This window comes from Enhydra lutris, unplaced genomic scaffold (assembly GCF_002288905.1).
Source record: "Enhydra lutris kenyoni isolate GAN:26980312 unplaced genomic scaffold, ASM228890v2 scaffoldscaffold30, whole genome shotgun sequence".
NCBI classification, from domain to species: domain Eukaryota; kingdom Metazoa; phylum Chordata; class Mammalia; order Carnivora; family Mustelidae; genus Enhydra; species Enhydra lutris.
Window position 1 is genome coordinate 5,669,240 of NW_019154114.1, and position 18,808 is coordinate 5,688,047.

At 44.7% G+C, this 18,808-nt stretch overlaps 1 protein-coding gene across 2 annotated transcripts in view; it reads left to right on the plus strand.

Annotated features, from left to right (window-relative positions):
- Positions 1 to 17,974, plus strand: part of LOC111152817 (cadherin 1) — an 84,416-nt gene extending 66,442 nt beyond the window's left edge. For both annotated transcript variants that reach the window (XM_022511474.1, XM_022511475.1), the window contains 6 exons: positions 4,973 to 5,118; positions 8,842 to 9,066; positions 9,386 to 9,616; positions 12,728 to 12,858; positions 14,455 to 14,598; positions 16,172 to 17,974. In XM_022511474.1, the coding sequence (XP_022367182.1) occupies positions 4,973 to 5,118; positions 8,842 to 9,066; positions 9,386 to 9,616; positions 12,728 to 12,858; positions 14,455 to 14,598; positions 16,172 to 16,381 (1,087 nt within the window). In that variant the 3' untranslated portion in view covers positions 16,382 to 17,974. The remainder of the gene's footprint in view (positions 1 to 4,972; positions 5,119 to 8,841; positions 9,067 to 9,385; positions 9,617 to 12,727; positions 12,859 to 14,454; positions 14,599 to 16,171) is intronic.
- The last annotated feature ends 834 nt before the right edge of the window (positions 17,975 to 18,808 follow it).

The following is an 18,808-nucleotide window of genomic DNA, read 5'->3' on the forward strand; positions in this document are numbered from 1 at the left end:
CTGTGATCAGCGGCGTGCACACAGTGCCACTGAGGAAATGGTTTTGGAGAAAACAAAAGTTGGGACGAGATGTAGTCAAACAATAGGATCTGATTTTGAAGAAATGGAGAGAATGGGGTGCCTGGGTGGCTCAGTGGGTTAAAGCGTCTGCCTTCGGCTCAGGTCATGATCTCAGGGTCCTGGGATTGAGCCCCACAGTGGGCTTTCTGCTCAGTGGGGAGCCTGCTTCCCCTTCTCTCAACTTGCTTCTCTGCCGACTTGTGATCTCTCTCTCTCTCTCTCTCTCTGTCAGATAGATAAATAAATAAAATCTTTAAAAAAAATGCAGAGAATGAAGAAACTACTTAAATGCCACAAGGAGGCAGTCAGCCAAACACAGAATGTAGCAACTCTGTGACAAATGGCACTGTTTTCCATGAAATGAATGAATAGCAAAAGGGAAGGGGGACTGCTGTGCAGGAAGAGAGTACTAACAGGCAGGTGATCCACGGGTAATGTGTAGACTACACTTGAATGTAGATTCAACAGTCCAACCATAAAGACACCCTTGAGTCAATTCGAGATATTTGAACATGGAGTTGGCATTAAATGACGTTAAGTAATTGTTTTTGTAAGATGTGTTAGTGGCATTCTGATTGTTGGGGGTCTTTTTTGTTTTTGTTTTTGTTTTTTTTTAACTTTTCCTATATAAGATATGTGCTAAGGTATTTAGAGGAGAAATCTTTTTAAAGATTGTATTTATTTATGACAGAGAGAGATAGCAAGAGGGGGAACAAAAGCAGGGGGCAGCTAGAAAGGGAGAAGCAGGCTTCCCGCTGAGCCGAGAGCCTGATGAGGGGCTCGATCCCAGGACGCTGGGACCTTGACCCCAGCCGAAGGCAGACGCCTAACAACTGAGCCACCCAGGCATCCCCAGAGGAGAAATCTTTTGGCATCTGGGATTTGCTTTAAAATAGACTGTAATTTCAGGGTCGCCTGACTGGCTCAGTCAGTGGAGTGTGTCACTCTTGATCTTGGGCTTGTGAGTTTGAGCCCCACATTGGGTGTAGAGATTACTTAAAAATAAAATCTTAAGGGGCGCCTGGGTGGCTCAGTGGGTTAAAGCCTCTGCCTTCAGCTTGGGTCATGATCCCATAGTCCTGGGATTGAGCCCCGCATCAGGCTCTCTGCTCAGCAGGGAACCTGCTTCCCTTTCACTGTTCTGCCTGCCTCTCTGCCTACTTGTGAGCTCTGTCTGTCAAATAAATAAATAAATAAAATCTTTTAGAAAATAAAATCTTAAAATACATAAAATACTTTGATTTCATCCATATATTCAAGATACTGGTCATAATCTGAAGATTGCTTCTAAGTGGTCAAAAATAAAAGGGCCAATAACGTGTGTGTGTGTATGTGTGTGTGCATGCGCGCATTCTAAGTTCCAAAAAGGCTTTATTATATACAGAGGGGAGGGGTTCGGTCCTTCTTGGCTGCCACTTTCCTTGTGGCCACCAGGACATGGTTGAGCTCCTCTGTCTTCCTCTTGGCATGGATGTGTTTCCTCACCCTTTACCTGATGAACTGAGGGTGCACTTGTTCTTGGAGACCTTGAGCCACTCACATGGCACGCTGTTCATGTAGGCCAGAGGCACTACCTTCTCGGGTCCTGCCCTGCATGAACTTGGTGTCCCTCACGGGGTGCCTGCTGCAGCGGCTATACCTTGGCCTCCACACATTCTTAATCACCTCATGGTCTTTTTTGAGTCCCATAGAGATAGTGTGGTGCAGAACCACGGCTGGACGCCCCAAGCCACACCCCACAGTCCGGATAGCAACAGACCCTACAACATGTGGTGCCCCACTAACATAGTGTGTGCTTTTATTTATGTTTCTAAAGATTTTATTTAGTTACTTTAGAGAGAAAGGGGCTGGAGAAGTGGGGGAGAGAGAATTTCAAGCAGACTCCCCACTGAGTGGGGAGCCTGAGGTGGGATTTGAACCCACGGCCCTGAGGTGAAGACCTGTGTTAAGATCAAAAGTCGGATACTTAACCAACTAAGCCATCCAGGTGCCCTTCGTAAGATGTGTTTATAATCAAACTTGAAAAGTAGAGTGGAAAACCAGGGACAACTTTGTTGGGCTTTTGTTCAGTGATGAAGCCTTGGAGTGTGTGGTTTCAAGGCTGGGTTGACATCTTCGCTTGCAGTAGTGAGATGGGCAATTCTAAATTTCTGTTTGAGGGGCAGCTGGGTGGCTTAGTCAGTTAAGTGCCTGCCTTCGGCTCAGGTCGTGATCTCAGGATCCTGGGATCGAGTCCTTCATCAGGCTCCTTGCTCAGTGGGGAGTCTGCTTCTCCCTTAGTGTGCGTGTGTGCATTCTGTCTCTGTCAAATAAATAAATAAATCTTTAAACAACAACAACCACCTTCTCTTGGACCAAGTGCAGGGACCAAGTGTTACTATTGTGTGTAGAGGCCCTTACCCTTGGAGTAAAGACCACTCTGTGGTTCAAGGCTTTGCACTTGTAAAGAGGTGAGGATGTACATACAGGTATCCAAGGCCCTTGTGTCCTTAAGTTATTTGTTTCCTTTTCTGAGTCTTTCCATGACCCTGGCAGATAACTGAGCGGTGTATCTGTTTTTCTTCTTTCTTTTTAAAAATTTTATTTATATAGAGCACATGGTGGGGGGAAGGCAGAGGGAGAGGGAGAAGCAGGCTCCCACTGAGTAGGGAGCCCAACTGCAGGCTTGATCCCAGGACCCCGAGATCGTGACGTGAGCCGAAGGCAGACGCTTAACCAACTGAGCCACCCAGGCGCCCCATCTCTGTCTTTCATGGCTTTGTTTTCTCTGACTGAATGTTTCTGGTATACCTAATAAGGTGTAGCTTAACAGGATTTTTTTTTTAAACATTTTATTTATTTATTTGAGAGAAGAGAGAGACAGTGAGAGAGAGCATGAGCGAGGAGACGGTCAGAGGGAGAAGCAGACTCCCTGTGGAGCTGGGAGCCCGATGCAGGACTCGATCCCGGGACTCCAGGATCATGACCTGAGCTGAAGGCAGTCGCTTAACCAACTGAGCCACCCAGGCGCCATTAACAGGATTTTTTGAGTAAAACTTTTTTCTCGCTGTGTAAGACCGGAAGGAGCTTGAGCCTCTCTAGCACCTACCAACATAGGCCAGTATTGCATCCCACCCTCGGGCCACTGTGTCAACCCAGACCTCCTCATGCTCATCGTAGGGGTGCTGGGGGGCATGTTGCCACTGTTTGTGAGCTACCGTACCCCTTGGGTAACTGGTCTGAAAGAGTCTGCTTTTAAATAACACATAGGATGAGGGGGTGCCTGGGTGGCTCAGTTGGTTGTGTCTGTCTTCAGCTCAGGTCTGGATCCCAGGGGTCCTGGGATCGAGCCCTGGGTTGAGCTCCCTGCTCAGCAAGAAGCCTGCTTCTCCCTCTCCCACTCCCCTGGCTTGTGTTCCCTCTCTCACTGTCTTTCTCTCTCTCTGTCAAATAAATAAATAAAATATTAAACAAACCAAAAGAAAAGGCTCAGGACATCAGGGTGGCTCAGTTGGGTAAGTGTCTGCCTTCCGCTCAGGTCATAATCCCAGAATCCTGGGATTGAGTCCTACATCACGCTTCTTGCTCAGCAGGAAGCCTGCTTCTCCCTCTGTCTGCTGCTTCCCCTGCTTGTGCTTTCTCTCTCTCTCTCTCTCTGACAAATAATCTTAAAACACACATACACACACATAGGATAGTATTCATTGCTTCAGGCAAGAATTGTCCATAGATGTTAAATTTCTTGGATGAAACTTCGGTGAACAGGCTATTGTGACATTTTCTCCTCTCAGGTCATAGATTAATTACCGTAAGAAAAAAGGTACCTTTGCTGTAAAGAGTTCTGATTGCCTGTCACTTCCCCAAGTGATGGAAGTGAACATCGCCAAGAAAAGGATAGCTCTCACGTGCCTCCTAATCTGATGGATATGACGAGGACACATATTATCTCCACACTGTTCTTGCTTCCCCTTCCCTCATATAATGCGAAACTGCTTAGGAGGGAGGGGTGCCGGGGTAGCTCAGTCATTAAGCATCTGCCTTCAGCTCAGGTTGGGATCCTGGGATCGAGCCCTGCATCAGGCTCCCTGCTCAACGAGGAGCCTGCTTCTCCCTCTCACTCTGCTCCCCTGCTCCTGCTCTCTCTCTCTCTCTCTCTCTCTGTCTCAAATAAATAAATAAATAAATAAAATCTTTAAAAAAAAATTTTTTTTAAATAAAAATAAGAAAAAGAAACTACTTAGGGGGTAATGATCAGACCAACCCAAATTGAGGGGCTTTCTACAAAACAAGTGGCCTATACTTTACTTTTTTGTTGTTCGTGCTGTAAGATTTTTTTACTTACTTCAGAGAAAGAGAACTGGGGGGAGGAGCAGAGGGAGAGGGAGAAAGACACTCAAGCAGACTCGTGCTGAGTGTAGAGCTGGATGTAGGGCTTGATCTCATGACCAGTCATGATCTGAGCAGAAACCAAGAGTCAGGTGCTTAACTGACTGCCCTACTCAGGCACCCCTGGCCTACACTTTCCAAAAAGTGTTGAGAAAGAAAAGAAAGGCTAAGGACTAGTTCCAAATTAGGGAAACATGACGTCTAAATGTCAGGCATGGATGGATCCAGAATCTGGGCAGGGATGTTCTGGAGGACAGTTTTGGGGAAATGGACAATTTAAATATGTGCCATATATTAAATAAGAGTATGATATCAAAGTTCTATTTCCTGAAATTAAATAATCATCATGTAAGAAAATGCCTCTGTTCTTAGGGGCTAACACGCTGAAGCATTTCTGAGTGAAAGAACGTGAGGTCTGCAACTTGAAGGGGACATGGATGGTCATACTTTGCTGTAGATGGGATCAATGAGCGATGAGGACCCTTAGCCTTCTTCACCTAGGTGCTGTTCAGTGTACTGTTCTAAGGCAGAGTTTGTGCCTTCTCAGGTACCGGATTTGGAGGGATGCTGCCGGTTGGCTGGAGATTAATCCAGAATCTGGTGCCATTTTCACTCGGGCTGAGCTGGACAGAGAGGACACAGAGCATGTGAAGAACAGCACGTACGAGGCCATCATTATAGCCGTTGACAACGGTAAGGCTGCCCTTAGTGTGTGACCTTTGCCATCTCACCCTCCTGGCTAGTGTGCTCCATTGCCCCATACCCTGCTTTTGGAGGCCAGAGTTCATTCTTTTCCTTGTATTCTTAAAGAAAGGCATATGATTTTCAAAGTACAAATAATTATACCTGAACCCACTCCTTCCCCACGGGAGCCAGACTGCCTTGGTCTGGATCCTAAGACAAAAGCTTATGTCCCTCTGTTCCTCTATCTGGTAAAATGATAATACCCCATCTGGATTTTAAATGAGTTCATTTGGGTGCCTGGGTGGCTCAGTGGGTTAAGCCGCTGCCTTCGGCTCAGGTCATGATCTCAGGGTCCTGGGATCGAGTCCCACATCGGGCTCTCTGCTCAGCAGGGAGCCTGCTTCCCTCTCTCTCTCTGCCTGCCTCTCTGTCTACTTGTGATCTCTGTCTGTCAAATAAATAAATAAAATCTTTAAAAAAAAAAAAAATAAAAAATAAATGAGTTCATTTATGTAAAAGTGCCCTAGAAGAGTGTATGCTCTATAAGGACTATCATAATTTTTATCCTCATCATTAGTAGTGAAATGTGGCTCCTTCCAGACTGTGTATTTGAATACATTTACATGCATATAGAAATAGAGTTTATTCCCTGGGGATAAAAATATATTATATGTTTATTAAAAAAAAAAAAGAAATAGAGTTTATTATAAAGCCACTATCTAGTTTACAGCCTGGTTTTGCTTTTATTACAAAAACCATTATTTTGGGGGTGCCTGGGTGGCTCAGTTGTTAAGCGTCTGGCTTTGGCTTAGGTCATGATCCTGGCCAGGGTCCTGGGATTGAGCCCTGTATCATGCTCACTGCTCAGCAGGAAACCTGCTTCTTCCTCTTCCACTCCCCTGCTTGTGTTCCCTTTCTTGCTTGCTCTCTATCAAATAAGTAAATAAAAATCTTTTAAAAAACCTTAAACAACCATTATTTTGTATATGTTGATTTAAATGAAAGTTAATTTATTTGCTATTTAGTTTATTATTATTGATAATGTGTCTTAAAGACCCAGATATATTTTGACACCTTATAAATCTATCTCTTTGTATTAATGTTATCTGGATATAGCATATTTTAATCATTCACACATCAAAGAACACTTGGGGTGGTTTCCACTTACTCGATACTCCCATGAGTTTCATAAGGAAACCTCCTTGTCCATGACCTCTGTGTGCAAGTGTTTCCCTTGGCTGGCTATTTAGAAACAGAATTACTGTTAGAAACTGCTCGCTCCCTGGGACTGTGGTGGATTCTCTTTCTCTCTCTAACTCCCCAGCTTCCTGAGGTAGTAGATAGTCTTGAAAACACCGCAAAGCAGATTAGGCCATGATGGGGCTGGACAGGTGGCTGGTGGATGATGCAGACTCCGTGGCATTGTGACCATGCCGGGGGCAAACGAGCCTGGCCTCCTCACTTAGAATCGAAAGCCTGTTCCTGGAGCTGTATGTGGGAGTTAATCGGGTTAAAAGCAGAGAGCAGGACAAGTAAGGCCCATGATGGGGTCCCATTCACAGAATGCTTTTTGCCTGAAGGGAAAGCTAGCCCAAGGCTTCAGCCGCACAGGCCGCTGTCACTGGCTGCGTAGAAACTCTCCAGCCTGGCCTGGAAGTAGGTGGAGGAAATGGCTCCTGAACATGGGTTGGCAGACTTTCTGTAAAGGAAGGGCCAGGGAATAAGTATTTTAGTGTCCACGGGCCATGTGGTCTTGATTGCCTTTGCAGCCTAGAAACATCCATAGGTAATCTGTAAAGGGGGAATGAGCACAGCTATGTTTCTTAATTTGCCTGGAAGACCTTAGTTTGCTGACCCCTGACCTCATAATCGTGGCTCAGGTATGATGGTGGCGAATGATTCCTTTAAGTTTCACTTTGTGCGTGACTCAGCACTTTTTAATGTAAGGTCTACGAGGAAGAAGAATGAGGCTTCTTAAAAAATCTATTAGTTCTTTTTTAATTAGAAAAAATTTTAGGGGTACCTGGGTGGCTCAGTCATTAAGCGTCTGCCTTCAGCTCATGTCATGATCCCAGGGTCCTGGGATGTAGCCCTGCATCGGGCTCCCTGCTTGGCGGGAAGCCTGCTTCTCCCTCTCCCACTTTGCCTCGTGTTCCCTCTCCCTGTATCTCTCTCTGTCAAATAAATAAATAAAATCTTTAAAAAAAAAAAAAAAAAAGAGAAAAAGAGGGGTGCCTGGGTGGCTCAGTAGGTTAAAGCCTCTGCCTTCTGCTCAGGTCATGATCTCAGGGTCCTGGGATCGAGCCCCGCATTGGCATCTCTCCTCAGCAGGGAGCCTGCTTCCTCCTCTCTCTGCCTGCCTCTCTGCCTACTTGTGATCTGTCAAATAAATAAATAAAAATCTTTTTTAAAAAAGAAAAGAAATGTAAATGACACTACCTATTTTTTAAATACATATGATAAGATAAAAAAGATTTGATGGATGTATAAACAAAATACGGGTATATGCATACAGTGGAATATTGTTAAGCCTTAAAAAAGGAAGGGCATCCTGTCACAAGTTATAACCTGAATGAATCTTGGGGGCATTATGCTAAGTAAAGGCCATGTCACAAAAAGGTAAATACTTTATGGTTCCACTTACTTAAGGTCTGAAAGCAGTCTAATTCATAGAGACAAAGTAGAATGGTGGTAACCAGGGGCTGGGAGGAAAAGGAAAGTAGGTAGTTGTTAAATGGGTACTGAGTTTGAGTTTTGCAAGATAACAAGGTTCTGGAGAGCTATTCCACAGCAGTGGGAATATACTTACATTGTTGAACCTAAAATGTGAAGTGAACTTTAAAATGGTTGAGATGGTAAATTTTATGCTATGTGGTTTGTTTTAACCACGATTTTTTTATAGGGTTAAAAAAAAAATACAACAGCACTATAGTCTTGCTACCTGGGTATAACCCTTTCTAGGTTCAAGATAAGAGTCTTGTGTTTTCTTTCCATAATAATCTAACATTGATGGTTATACTTGAGTGTCTACTTTTTCTACCACCGTGTTTGCTAGATGCTATGTCAGAAGGTAAAAGAAATCCACACAGAAGTGGCCAAGTCTTCCTCCACCCTCAAACTATTTTCGAAAGCACCTTGCAGCAATTTAAAAAGCTCAACCCTTTGATAATGACCTTCAAGCCATAGAAGCTCTGAAAAGGGAGAATTGTGGGGTAGGGGGGAATGGAATGAGGAAGTCTTAGAGGGGTTAAAGTTTAATGTGTGCATAAAGGTATGTGTAGAAGAGGGAAGGGGGTGTCCTTTGTGTGAGCATAATTTGAATAATTGCTGTCAGACTAGGGGAAAAGCATGTCAGAAAGCAGTCAGAGCTGAAGTGAAGATGCCCCATGATGGGGAGGGGGGCGCCTGCTGATGGGTCCCTAAGGAGTCAAACCAAGATTGGGATTTGGGCAGATGGGAGTCAGTAGAGCTTCATGAATGTTCTTTTTTTTTTGTTTGTTTTTTTAATAAGGATTTTACTTATTTATTTGACAGAGATCACAAGTAGGCAGAGAGGCAGAGAGAGAGAGGAGGAAGCAGGCTCTCCGCTGAGCAGAGAGCCTGATGTGGGGCTCAATCCCAGGAGACTGAGATCGTTACCTGAGCCGAAGGCAGAGGCTTTAACCCACTGAGCCACCCAGGCACCCCATGAATGTTCTTGAGCCATAGTATTTCCTGTGTATTTTCTCTTAGGTTCTCCAGTTGCTACTGGAACGGGAACCCTCCTCCTGATCCTCTCTGATGTGAATGACAATGGCCCTGTACCAGAACCTCGAAATATGGACTTCTGCCAGAAGAGTCCACAGCCTCATGTCATCAACATCATTGACCCAGATCTTCCGCCCAACACATCTCCCTTCACAGCAGAACTAACGCATGGGGCAAGTGTCAACTGGACCATTGAGTACAATGACCAAGGTGGGAACTGGAATCTTACTTCAGGAACTTTGACCACATGCTTTCCCTGCTCCCATACCTGCTCCTACCCTCCCCCTTTCTGAAATTCCCTTCTTAACTTCCAGATGCCACCCTTCAATTTGACGTGTGTTCACTTACCCCTTCTACATTTGAGGCGTTGCACCGAAGAGCCCTTTCCTTTCTGGTATCTGATTCTGCTAAGTACTGTCCAGTAATCTGTGACCCAAGCAGCTCCATTTTCTTGACCCCAATAATTTTATTCTAGAATGAGGCTTTTTTCTCCCCTTGTCCAATCATTGATTTTTGTTGCTTCCTTTAGCCCATGAATCTCTAATTTTGAAGCCGAAAAAAACCTTAGAGTTGGGTGACTACAAAATAAATCTCAAGCTCACGGATAACCAGAACAAGGACCAGGTGACCACCCTAGATGTGTACGTGTGCGACTGTGAAGGGGTCACCAACAACTGCAAGAGGGTGGCGCCATACGCAGAGGCAGGCTTGCAGGTTCCTGCCATTCTGGGCATTCTCGGAGGAATCCTCGCTTTACTAAGTACGTATGACTGCCAGGCGGTTCAGCCTTTGGCTTCTAAAACGGGGAAGCTCTATCCCTTACTGAATGGTTCAGAGATAAGTTGGCCAAGACTGGAAGGCAGCCCTGTTCCATGAGATCATCATCAATAGTCCTTCTATTTTGTTGTTCTGTCAGTCCCTCAGGGGAGTGCTTCTCATGCTCGAGGACATATCAGTCACCTGCATGAGGATTCTGAGCTGGTCATCTGGGAGGGGTCTGGGGTGGGAACCTCATATTCCACATTTGTAACCAGCTCCCTGGTGGTGCAGGAGCTGCAGGTCCTTGGACCAGCTTGGAGCAGCAAGGCCTTAGGGTCTTCTCCTCATCAGCATGGTCCAAGCTCTCCAGCTCACCTCCACCACTTGTGCTTCCACAGTCTACATTCCATCCTGGAGAAGGGATGCTGGAGAACGTGGGAAGGACATACCTGGAAATGACATGAGTCACCTTCAGTCCCATCCCACTGGCCCAAACACAGCCACACTGAGAATTTCCCACTTGAACTCTATGGCCATGTGCCCATTTAAACCTTGGCATCGGGTGGGGGTGGAGTGTAGCGTGAACAGTGAGTATCAGTGACTGAAAGGACAGAATGGGGAAAAGGATACTGGGGGGGGGGGGCTGTGTCAGTTCCTACCATAGTCTTTGAAACTGTTATCACCTGGTCCCACCTAGAAACTGGACCCTATGGTTGCCATTATGGTTTCTAAAAACTTGGTGATTGCAAGTCGTTTAGAAAATTTTCAAAAATAGTTTATAAATTCGGGACTGGAAAGGGTGGTCCAGGTCGTTAATGCTTTTACTATCAGAAAGGGTGGATGTTAGTTGACCCTCAAGGAAGTTTTGATGGAAGGTGTAGGATGGTTGGGACAGAGGCCGGTGGCATCCAGATGGACAGAGGGGCGTTCGTGAGGGTTCCCACACTAGTGAAGGCACAGAGAGGAAGGCTTGATTGCACTGTGAAGGGCAAAGAGGAGGCCAGTGTGGCTGGAGTAGAAGAACGTTCTTAGAGGGAGCAGTGGCAAAAACCCTGGGGTTTCAGTTTAGACTCAACACAGACGTTCTTTTTTTTTTTTTTTTTTTTTTTTAATTTTTTTTTTTTAATATTTTATTTATTTATTTGATAGAGAGAGATCACAAGTAGGCTGAGAGGCAGGCAGAGAGAGAGGGGGAAGCAGGCTCCCTGCTGAGCAGAGAGCCCGATGTGGGGCTCGATCCCAGGACCCTGGGATCATTACCTGAGCCGAAAGCAGAGGCTTTAACCCACTGAGCCACCCAGGCGCCCCAACACAGACGTTCTTAATCCCACTGCTTGCTGCTTGAACAGATTGCTTTGCTCCCGCCCTCTGCTACTTGTGTCCCCTCAAAACTGAGAAGGAAGGAGAGTGTCGTTCAGAATTCAGTGAGCTTTCTGGACCTCTGTTCCTCAGTGTTCACCTGGCTTTATTGCCACTGTGGGATGAGGTGAATTCCCCTTCCTCTGCCATCATCGTGGGTGCCCTTGTACAAGCCCTGTCTGGCCGTTTCCTTCCCACTCCCCTTACATCTAGGTCAGTCAGCTTTGGGGATGGCAGCTACTAACTAGTACTTCCATTCTAAGGAATATGTTAAAGATCGTTGTTACATTGAAAATAATTGACTTTTGAGTAATAGCATTACCTCAGTGTGTTTGGGATAGATTGCATTAGGCACAGGGGACAAGAGTGACACTGCAGAATGTTCAGATGTGGAACAGTGTTGAGAGCAGAGGCAATGCCAGCATTCAGACTTAGAACTCCTTGTTCCCTGTGGGCCAACGTAGAACTTACACTTAAACAAAGATTACACTAGAAAGACGCCAGGATATGATGGTTTTCTTGGCATCCCTCAGTGTTAGGTTGCTTGCTTGGTGCCAGGCTTCATGGAGATCCTGTGGGAGTGCTGAGGTTGTGGTACAGTGTGTGGGGCAGAACTTCCTGAAGTGATAACAATAGGACTTATTTTGGTTACTTTCAGTGACATTTAAGTAATGTTGGATAAGTAGCGTCTTCTTGGAAACGATAAACCTGCTTTTAGTGGCTCGAAGCTCCACCAGGATGGTGACTGTTTGCATCTTACGTGGTGTTAAGTACTGTATTGTCTGCGGAGACAGGTCTTGGCCCATGGAGCAAGTACTCCATATTCCTCTTTGTGAATTGTGGTCAATGAAGTTACATTGTTCATCTGTGGAAAGTCTGGGAACCTTGCTGATTTCAAAAACAATAGGAAGGTTGGATACTTGTAAGAAATCTTTCCCCCAAATCTATACAACCTCCTGTTTCAGTGCAAGATGGCTTCAGTAGGTGTCCTTTAGAGATCGGGCACAAGCACCTATTTAAACAAAACAAAACAAAAACAAAAACAATACACACTGAATCATACTTTTTTCAGTCACAAGAAATAGTTAAAAATTTTTAGCAGTTAATTATTAATTGTATATATTCCACAAGTATCCCAAGGTCAGATGAAAACTTGGAAAATTAAACAGAGTTTAGAGCTTGCTTATGTGATTCTTAAGAGAAAATAAGGAATATACCAGGCGATTGAATGGTCTGTGTCTCATTCCTTAGAACTGATGAAAAATAATATGCATCTGTCCACCACATTTAGGCTGACCCACCCCTGCTCACAAACCTTCAGTGGTTCCAGATCAAAGCCAAAGTCCTTTCAGTAGTTGCCATGTTCCTGCCAACCCTCTAAACTCATGTCCGCTTTTCCCTCCCTCGCTCACCCTGCTATGTATGCCATGCTGACCTCGCCTCTCCTTAGCCCTGCCCATCATGCTCCTGCCTCAGGGCCTTTGTCCCTCATTTCCTCTGCCTGGAGCATTTTAGCTCAGATTCTGGGAAATGACTGATTGGTTTAAGGCTGGGTAAAGACCACACTTCAGCTCCCATGTAATAGTCCACGATGTTACACTGACTGCATACATTAACTTGCAGTGTGTGAGCGTCAGCAAAGGGTTGTGTGGCAGCCATCTGTCTGGTAGGCAGGGCAACGATGCTCTGTGATAGGGGCTTTTTATGGCCGTCTTGACCTGTGGCTGTCCTCGTTCTCTCTCCCCCACACCAGTCCTCATTCTGCTGCTTCTGCTGTTTGTTCGGAGGAGAGGGGTGGTCAAAGAGCCCTTACTACCCCCAGAAGATGACACCCGGGACAACGTTTACTACTATGATGAAGAAGGAGGTGGAGAAGAGGATCAGGTACATTTTTAAAACCGCGATAAAAAGCTAAATGGAGATCTCTGTATTTGGAAGATGCAATGGTTACGAGAAGGTAGACCTTTGAAATAGTATTGTTCTGTTCAGCACCCAGATGAATGAACGGAGGCAAAGGGTGGGTAAGTGACTTGCCCGTAGTCACAGAGGTAGGAAGCAGGAGGACCAGGTAGTTTGACTCCGGAGCCTAGTCTTCTCATTGCTGTTCTCAGGCCACAAACGTCAAATTATTGTTGCCATAAAGCAACTACTCTATTGTAATATTTTGTTTCCCTGGAGCTTATAGGTATGCTAAAATTCTTTTCTTCCTTTTTGTACATGTTAAATCTTTAGGCCTTCTTTATTTTCCTTTATTTTGAATACGGGTCTTGCCTTAGCCTAGAGTTTTCTGGAGACTTTTTTTTTTTTTTTTTTTTTTTAAAGTAATCTCTGTGCCCAGCATGGGGCTCAAACTCATGATCCTAAGATCAGGAGTTGGATCCTCTACTGACTGGGCCGGCCAGGAGTCTTTTGGAGAATTTTGAAAGTGTATTCCATCTAGAAAGGGAACCCCAGGCCCCCTACAGAGTTGTGCTTTGACTCTGGCCATACATGAGCATCTTTGCTGAGCTCTCTGGTCTGGAAGAACAGCCATTCATTAGAAATTCAATTCCCGGGTGCCTGGGTGGCTCAATTGGTTAAGCGACTGCCTTAGGCTCAGGTCATGATCCTTGAGTCCCAGGATTGAGTCCCGTATTGGGCTCCCTGCTTGGCAGGGAGTCTGCTTCTCCCTCTGACCCTCCCCCTTCTCATGCTCGCTCGCTCGCTCTCTCTCTCAAATAAATAAAATCTTGAAAAAAAAAAAATCAATTCCTGCTTTGTAGAACATACTAGTGAGTACAGAGAAATGTTCTTCAGACATTTGTGGGATGACTGCTTATCTCAGCTAGTCCGGGTGGGTTGCTAGACAAGATGCCACAGACAGGTTGCTGAAAAACCACAGAAATTTTCTTTCTCATGGTTCTGGAGGCTGGGATGTCTAAGATCGAGGCACCAGCAGATTTGGTGTTCGGTGGGGTCCCGCTTCCCGGCTCACAGTCATACATAATCTCACATGTACTCAACGTCGCAGATGGGGAACTCTAGAGTATCTTTTATTATCCGGGCGCTAATCCTGTTCCCAAGGGCTCCATCTACCCTCCCGACCTGATCACCTCCCAAAAGTTGCCCCTCCAGATACCACCACATTGGGGATTAGGTTTCAGTGTGTGGATTTGGCAACGGACGGTCAGTCTAGGGCAGCAAGGCTCTCCAGAACCTGTAGATCGCCTGGGACTTAGTAAGGTACAGCAGTCTACATCCAGGCCCCCAGTTGTTCCTCACAATTCTTTCATGGTGTTTTTTTCTTCTGGTGCTATGTTGGAAACTCTTGGGTTGAAAACTGTCATTTCGGATTACATTGACACATGCTTACAACTGTCATGCATTTGAAAGAGCATTATCTGATAACGGACTCTGTAATCCAAATATAGCCCTGGGTTTGTGTGACCTTTTTTCTTTTTTTTAATACTCTTTGCTCTATTTTTACCTTTTCCTCCAAAGGACTTTGACTTGAGCCAGTTGCACAGGGGCCTGGAAGCTCGGCCGGAAGTAACTCGCAATGATGTGGCGCCAACCCTCCTGAGTGTGCCCCATTACCTGCCCCGCCCTGCCAATCCTGATGAAATTGGAAACTTTATTGATGAAGTAAGTTAGCAAAGTCAAACGCCAAGGTGCAGCTTGTCTCTAAACTCAGGCACAGCTGAGTTGAAAGTGAGGAAAATGTCTTTAGATTCTTTCCTTTACCACGTTTTCTCCTTGCCTGATCCCTGAATGCTATTTTTTGTGTCTCATCTGAATTTCAGAACTAAAAGCACTTCAGACCGTTCATAGTGAATTTGCAGTATCCATATGGCGAAACTGAGAATTGCTTGTAAGGATTTAGTAGAAGTAGAAATGAAACTAAAAGAGATTCAGAAGAGATCCAGTTTGGTTTCACTAATAGGCCTTTTTGTCCCTGCATCCCACTGCTGGTTGAGTGATATTAAATGTGTATCACAGGTCTGCCTAAGGGCCAGAAATAGAGCAGCAGTTTCTGCATGTCAAAAATTCATTCAGCTATGAATTCCAGAAGCTTAGACTGCTATGAGGAGATTAACCTCATAAATCCTTGTTCTCATGTTTGCTGTCACGTGATCACAAGATGGCTGCCACACTTCCAGGCCTTGGGTCTGTATTCCAGTCAAGAAGAAGTAGGAAGGGCTGAGCAGAGGCCAGAAATCTTTGTTCTGAACAACGATTAATGCAAGTACGGGAGTTCATCCTATAGGTTACTGGCCAGAACTGTCCGAGATGGTCCTTTTCTGCATGGGAGAATGAGAAATAAGGCATTAAGTTTAATTAGCTTAGGGTAAGATGAGGACAAATTGGTGGTCGGGATGAGCAAAGAATCAAGTAAGATAATAGTTTGGCAGGATCTGTTTCCTTAAACTATGTTACTTGATCCCTTGCTCAATTACTGCAGTAATTTTCAGGGCTTGTCTGATGGTTCAGTGGCCTTCGGCGAGTCTTTGTGGTAGAGGCTGGTTTTGCTTTAGTTGCTCTGGGAGTCCTCACCAGGTACTACATAAAACCAGCAGTGCTGGAAGTGACCAGGCTGGATCTTCTAGGAAGCTGGGAATGGGAAGGGCCAGTTAAAACCTCCCTCTTCGATAAATATGAATCCAGGTGCTTTCCTCCATTAACATTCATTGTGTGTCATCACAGCTGATGGATGGTAGTTTCCTTTTTTTCTTAATTACCAAAATAGTGTTTGCTACCTAGAATAAAATAATAAACGTTGAAAATGTATATAAAGAAAACATAATACAAGTCTTTCCTTACTGCCCCCAACTCTCCAGAGTTAACAGTTTGGCATTTATCCTTCCAGACCTTTCCAGGTAGAAATGCTATATGGACCAGTGCGACTGTCCTCATTGTTTTCAGCTTCTGTCTGTCCTGACTGGCTGGTTTCTCTCCTGTCTACGTAAAATTTATCATTAGTTTAGGGGAAAACATTTTGCATCTTTACCCATGATGTTCTCTTTTCATCAACTGTGTATTGTCTGTCTTCCTTGCCAGTTTGTATGCATTTATGTTACTGGTGCTGACTGCCCCTGGTGTTCTGTAGGATGGCTGTGTTATCGTGCATTACGCGTTGAGTCACCTAGAGAAGGCATCTTGCCTGACAGGTGTGTGATTCTTCTCACTGAAAGAGCCTACCATCTTCCTTCTTCTTTAGAACCTGAAGGCAGCAGACACTGACCCCACTGCTCCTCCTTACGACTCTCTGCTGGTGTTTGACTATGAAGGGAGTGGTTCCGAAGCTGCTAGTCTGAGCTCCTTGAACTCCTCAGAGTCAGACCAAGACCAGGACTATGACTACCTGAACGAATGGGGCAATCGCTTCAAGAAGCTGGCGGACATGTACGGAGGTGGCGAGGACGACTAGGGGACTTGAGACAAATGGGGAAGGAGATGGGTCCTTAAGCCATGTGGTAGAAAATGCAGGGGTAATGGTTTTCCACCGCCCTTCACTTGAGATGAGTTTCCGGGGAAGAGAGACTGCTCAGTGATGCAGTTAGAATAGTTAGGATTACCACTTTATAGATCTAATCTGTGTGTGTTAGAATGATTTTGACTTCTTACTTGAAGCTTTTTTTCTTTCATCGTTCTTTAAATGGTGATGCTGTCCAATAGACCCCCCCCCACATGTGTAATATTTCATAAGAATAGCTTCAGTCTCCAGAAGATTGTGTTAGCAACTTGCAGATTTCCTTACAGGCTTTTGTCTCATTTTTTTAGAGGAAGGGAAGACTCACCTGCCCTATTTTGTGTGTATGTGTATGTATATATGTATAATTATTTTTAATCTGTGTTCTTTTTTTCTCCTATCACTGCACTGGTGTTCCCTGTTGTAACACCCACTCTTACTCCTCCTGAACTTCTATTGCCCCAGACAAGAGTTCTCTGTTGGAGAAATTGTTGGGCCCTTTCAGGGTAGGAGACTTGGTCTTAGTCTGGCCATAGTGTGACTGAGTATCATGGACTCATAAGACCTTTAATGGATCTCCTTTTTAATTTCTTAAGTACATAACTTGAAATTGGTGTCCATCCACTTACTTATTCTGCGTAAGTATGTTTGTTATGTGTATGTCCTTATGGAGGTACTTTGGTTCTCAACAGGGAGCACTGAGCAGAAAAGGTGATGAGTTTTCAGGCACCACTCAACTTCTAATGTTCATTTGTCACTCAAAAGAGTGATCTATTTTGACATTTAAGATAGTGCCCAAGTGCCGCAGCCAAAGGCAGAAGGAGGTTTGTCACAGCTGAGGGCAACATGAGAAACGGGCTTGGAGGTGGCAGGAGAGATGTGTCATTGATCCTGGCAATTTAGCAAACTGAGACTGTGAATGATTGAGGTGGCTCTACCTCTGTTCTGAAAATTCTGAAGAATGGAAGAACGTCAGCATGTGTGTCCTATCAGGATCCTCATGCCAGAGTTTATACCTGAAACCTAGAATCCCCAAGTGCCTGCTTTTGTTGATGTCTACAGAAAATGCTGGCTCATCTGGACACATCTGCCCCAAATTCCAAGTGTGTGTAGAAAACCAAGAATATTTAGGAAATCCAATTTTTTCCCCTGAGGAACAGAAAGAAAATGTGCCCTGAAGGGTGTTAGCATGGGGAGGATGGGGAGAACTTTGATTTGGATCTTCTTTTAATTGAAATGCAAACTTCAAGAAACTTTTGACAACCACGAAGAACAATTTTATCTGAATTGCTTTACTGTCTGTCAGCTGTTTTTCAAAGGGAAAAAAAAAATCATCCTTGCAATCACTTGGAATTCTCTTGATTTTTCAGCAATTTAAACTCCAATGTAGACCTGTGTAGAGAATGCTACTACAGTTTTGAGTGTATATGTGTGTGGGTATGGATAATTTTTGTATTTTCTTTTGGGGTGGAAAAGGAAAACAACTTAGGCTGAGGAAATTCTTCAATATTCATTTTTATAAATTTTATTAAAGAATTTTGTTAAACCATTGTCAAACACTTGTTTTATTTCATTACACCACAGTTCCAGGCAAGACCAGGGGTCGTTGAGTCCCCTGAAAACGTGGAGGAGTCTTCATGTTGAAATGACTCCTTCAGAGCTCGGTGTCATTCTGTTGTGGGCAGAGTGCGGGGAACTGCATTCAGAATGTCACTTTATTTGAAGACTGTCTATCCATGTGGTATGTGGAGAAACATTTAAAATTCTCTTGTCAATGGAAAAACTGGGAACGGAGCTGAGGGAGCTCCGCGGAGCTTCAGACAACATCCAGTTGATCAGCAAAGATTGTATAGTCCGGTGTCCGCCAGCAGGGAAGACTCTGGCCCCCTCCCCCAGGGACATGGGGCAATTTCTGTAGCTACTTTGATGGTGGTGACTGAGGAGGTGCTACTGGCATCAAGTCAAGGCCAGAGATGCTGCCTGATAACCTGGCAACACATGGACAGCCACATAGAGCAGAGACCGGCAGGGTCAAAATGTCAATGGTGCTTCTGTTGAAAAACCCTGTTGTGTGACTTTCTCCTGCGGGAGGGGTAGAATTGTGTGTGTGTGTGTGTGTGTGTGTGTGTGTGTGTATACACTTTTTTTTTTTTTTAAGTGGTGGTGAATTATATAGATCTTCCTCAACTTGGATGTGGCTACCTGCCAATAAACCATTGTAAGTTGAGAATATGTCAAAAATGCATATAATACGCCTAATCCACCAGACATGATAGCTGAGCCTAACCCACTTTCAGTGTGCTCAGAACACTTACTTCAGTTGAGTAAGATCATCTCGCACAAAACCTACTTTTCTTTCAAGATTTTATTTATTTATTTGATCAC